We start from the raw sequence: 4,371 nt of genomic DNA on the forward strand, positions 1-4,371 counted from the left end.
TTATTGTACTTTGTGGTCTGTTAGTAGCCTGTCCTGATTCCCTGTCTGTTTCTGCTTTAACTAACTTTCTTGTTTATGTCCTGCTAAACATTGGCGTATTGGCATGGAACACTTTGAAAATGCACTTCCCAGAGGAGACTCAGCCCCTAAAAACATGGGAAATGCAGTTCCTACTGGCTTAGAGCAGAGGTTTATGGGAAAAGCAGTTTTCCACTGACATTCACCTGCACCCAGAGACTTGTGGGAAATAGAGGCCTCAGATGGCGTTTAATTTATACATTTACGTCATTTAGCAGACGCTCTTATCCAGAGCGACTTACAGTTAGTGAGTGCATACATTTTTTTCATACTGACCCCCCGTGGGAAACGAACCTACAACCCTGGCGTTGCAAGCGCCATGCTCTACCAACTGAGCTACTCGGGGACTAATGATTGGCTCTCGTCGACAGCAGTGATGCTGTCACTGTTGCCATGGCAATGGACGGTTGAATTGAGAACAGATCAACTGTATTCTTGCTCATTGTGCTGGTATGAGAGAGCGAGAGGAAACTAATTGGGCACACAGAGAAGGGCTCTGCAGACAATGAGAGGATTGTGATTGTGTGATTTCCCTCTCTCTCTCACACACACACACACACACACACACACAGTTCCTGTGGGCTTGGCAGTGGGCTAATGTGACAGGGTAAATGTGTTAGAGTGAGGTAGAGATAGAACTGGGCCATGAATCATTGCACTTTGTTCTCACTAATCACACTATGGCAAAACATATTTACTCTGTGTGCCAGAGAGTCAATTTGCTTGTGTGTGTGTGTGTGTGTGTGTGTGTGCTTGAATAATAAATATTAGGTGGTTGCTTATATTTGTCCTATTTCACACATATACATTAACACACTTATGATTTGGAAATGTGTTTTCTGCATATCCCAACTACCCCTTAGAATGAGGTAATGGCCAGCCATTATCAATGGCAACCCTGTAGCAATTAGGATTAAGTGCCTTGCTCAAGGGCATATCAACACATTTGTCGGCTCTGGGATTCAAACTAGCAACCTTTCGGTTACTGGCCCAATGCTTTAATCACTAGGCTACCTGCCTTGTGTGCATGCATGCCAGTGTGTTTCTAACTGACCTAAGTGTGTCTGTCATTTTCTTAGAAATGATTGTGTGTGTGCACGTGAGTGTGTGTATTGTATAGGATGGTTATAGTATGAACGCGTTCCGGTGGGCACGGCATTGCAACACATTCATTCTGACAGGGGGGAACTGAATTCATTCTGACAGCAGGAACTGAATGCATAGCAACCTCCACTCCAGACCCTCCCCCGGCCCTCTCTCTCTCTCGCCACAGAACACGAAATCAATGACCGTTATATAACTCTCCATCTCGCTCTCCCTCTCTCTTTCTCTCTCTCTCACATACACACACACACACACACACACTGTGATCTGCCATTGTGCATCAATGCATGCGGGTTGAGAGGTTGGAGTGTAGCGAGGTTGGAGTGTTGCGAGGTTGGAGTGTAGCGAGGTTGGAGTGTAGCGAGGTTGGAGTGTTGCGAGGTTGGAGTGTAGCGAGGTTGGAGTGTAGCGAGGTTGGAGTGTTGCGAGGTTGGAGTGTTGCGAGGTTGGAGTGTAGCGAGGTTGGAGTGTAGCGAGGTTGGAGTGTAGCGAGGTTGGAGTGTAGCGAGGTTGGAGTGTAGCGAGGTTGGAGTGTTGCGAGGTTGGAGTGTTGCGAGGTTGGAGTGTTGCGAGGTTGGAGTGTTGCGAGGTTGGAGTGTTGAGAGTGTGGCCTTGGTGGTAATTATTTTCTATATCTGTTCTTCACTCTCCCTTGGGTCAACAAATCCTACTGTGATAGTATTCTGTGGTATCTTTGTCTCTCTCTCTCCCCCTCGCTCTTACTCAGCCTGCTTGCATTGCATTTCAGTTATGCTGTATTTCCATGGCAACGGCGATTGTTAAAAGCACCAAATATGTATGTATGTAGTCCACAATAGCATAGTATGTAGTCCGCAATAGCATAGCATGTAGTCCGCAATAGCATAGGCCTATAATGCGTTATTGTACAGTCACAATATGGGTGAAATGCTTCAGTTCAACCTGACCACATCCTAAAACCTGGTAACCAATAATATGGAATCTGTAGGGATTTTATGATTGTGCCCAATGGTTCACAAAGCCAATTAAGTTTTAGGAATAGTTCTCGCTAGTTTGAGTATGGAAAATAATAAATTAAATGTATGCACTCACTAACTGTAAGTCCCTCTGGATAAGAGCATCTGCTAAATGACTAAAATGTAAAAATTTTAATGTAGTTTGATACCCCAGGCCTACATCTGGCCCAAATGTCCTAGCCTTACATGGGCCACTGCAACTGTGTGTGTGTGTGTGTGTGTGTGTGTGTGTGTGTGTGACTGGCAACCATAAGGTGTTTGTTTGGTTCACTTGCCCCGATTATTGCAGTGAGACACACATTCCTTCCAGCAGTATTTCATTAAGGTTACCCTCTGCAGTTATCATCCGGTTTTTCAAATCCGTTTATTTTAAAATGAAATGGAAGTAGGTCACAACCATTGTGGTGTTAGGGGGTCCTCCCTACACACACACACACACACACACACACACACACCAGATAGCAGATTGATCCCCTATGTGTTGCTCATTCTCAACACACCACACACATTTTTACCTGTAGCCAACTGAATACATGTTCAGGTGTGCTAGGCTACTTCAACCACAGACAGGATCATATGAATAGCATATTTACTGTATAGGAAGCCTACATATCATCATCATAATCTGTAGATATTTCCAGTTTTCGTCTTATTTGTTAGGTACACTGTTCTCTCATTTTCTCAGGCAATGATATCTGGATAAATACCGCGTTATTATAGCGTTTTCGTTAGTGTCTACAAATGTAGTCTACACTGACCAAGCGGCTCTTCTATCGTGGCTGGTACCATTGAGTAGCGGAGCGAGGCTGCCGCTAGTGGCAGAAAACGTCACAGATTATTCGCATGTTTTTTTTAAACAGAGCAATCTTGCCTCACTCTGCGGTCGACTCCATACCAACCACTGATCCAATCACATACCCCTTACATCCCTGATTTCGCTTCATTCTATCGCCCGCTGTTCCTCGTATTTTTAAGGAAAAATACATCCACAAATTTTCACCATGGCAAGCAACGAAGACAAACCGACGGTGAAAGAGGATGAGAATGCTGGAAGCTGGAAAGATTCCATCTTCAACCCAAGGACCGGGGAGTTTTGTGGGCGCACAGCGAAGAGCTGGGGTAAGAAAACCTGGACCGGGTCTGGGGGATAGCCCACTGTCGAAAACCACATTTTTATTATTTATCATATTGCAAGCTATTCCGTTTTGATGTGCATATTGTCACATATAGCCTAATATCGGATAGTACTATAATATTATATCCACCCATTCATTCGTGGTCTCCATCATCACAATCTATTTCTGTCTAGTTGGTTTTGTATGTGTGTGTGTGTGTTTGTGTGTATGTGTGTTCTTGCGTGCATGTGTGTTACAGCTTGTCCATTTCAGCACTGATTAGCTCAAGACAGATAAATGACACTAGCCCACCTGTATGAATAATAATTACAGACCAATACTCAGTGTAATTCCATTGAGACCACAAATGGACATATAGGCTACAACTGAAATATGAGATACAAGATGGGCTTAACTTTGTAAAAAAAAAAAAAACTAATTGGAATGATAAACTATAAGCAAATTATATTCATTCTTAAGATCATAAATTAAATTAATGGTCCCTTCTCAGAACAATGTTATCAGAAATTAGCTATATCTGCTCTGTAGTGTAGTGTACATCAGTGTAGTGTGCGCGTGTGTGTGTGCGCGTGTGTGCGTGTGTGTGTGTGCCTGTGCAGTTGTGTATGTGCATGTGAATCCTCTGGAGCAGACCAGTCCATGACTATCTAACAGTATGATTATATGAAGACCTTCACTTGTGTTACAGATGAGACACACTACCGACACACAAAGAGCATATGGAAATAAAATGTAGATTTCTCATTTATGGAATGTATATCCTCAATTTATAGCTGTAGTCTATGGTGTCTTTGAAGATGGTGAGCTGAGCTTGCTCTATCAATGGTAGCTAGCAGCTAGTATTGACCCTGTGCAGTGCTGTGGGATTCTCCTCTCTCACTGTCAGAACTCCTCCCACTGCTACGGATGCATGGCCGCCCACATTAGCATACTTGTCAAGGTCAAATGGGTTTCCCTGCAGGTGCATGATGGGAATGTATCGGAGGAGAGTGGAGGAGAGTAGGGAGACCTGACTGTCTGTAGGCTGTAGGTCTAGTGTGGTGAACAACCTGACTGTA

At 43.9% G+C, this 4,371-nt stretch overlaps 1 protein-coding gene across 1 annotated transcript in view; it reads left to right on the forward strand.

The window, feature by feature from the left end:
- Positions 1-2,946: 2,946 nt before the first annotated feature.
- atp1b3a (ATPase Na+/K+ transporting subunit beta 3a) overlaps positions 2,947-4,371 on the forward strand; it is a 13,652-nt gene continuing 12,227 nt past the window's right edge. The window contains exon 1 of the mRNA XM_041895594.2: positions 2,947-3,296. Coding sequence (XP_041751528.1) covers positions 3,179-3,296 — 118 coding nt within the window. The 5' untranslated portion in view covers positions 2,947-3,178. The remainder of the gene's footprint in view (positions 3,297-4,371) is intronic.

The sequence above is a fragment of the Coregonus clupeaformis genome, chromosome 14 (assembly GCF_020615455.1).
Source record: "Coregonus clupeaformis isolate EN_2021a chromosome 14, ASM2061545v1, whole genome shotgun sequence".
Classification (NCBI taxonomy): domain Eukaryota; kingdom Metazoa; phylum Chordata; class Actinopteri; order Salmoniformes; family Salmonidae; genus Coregonus; species Coregonus clupeaformis.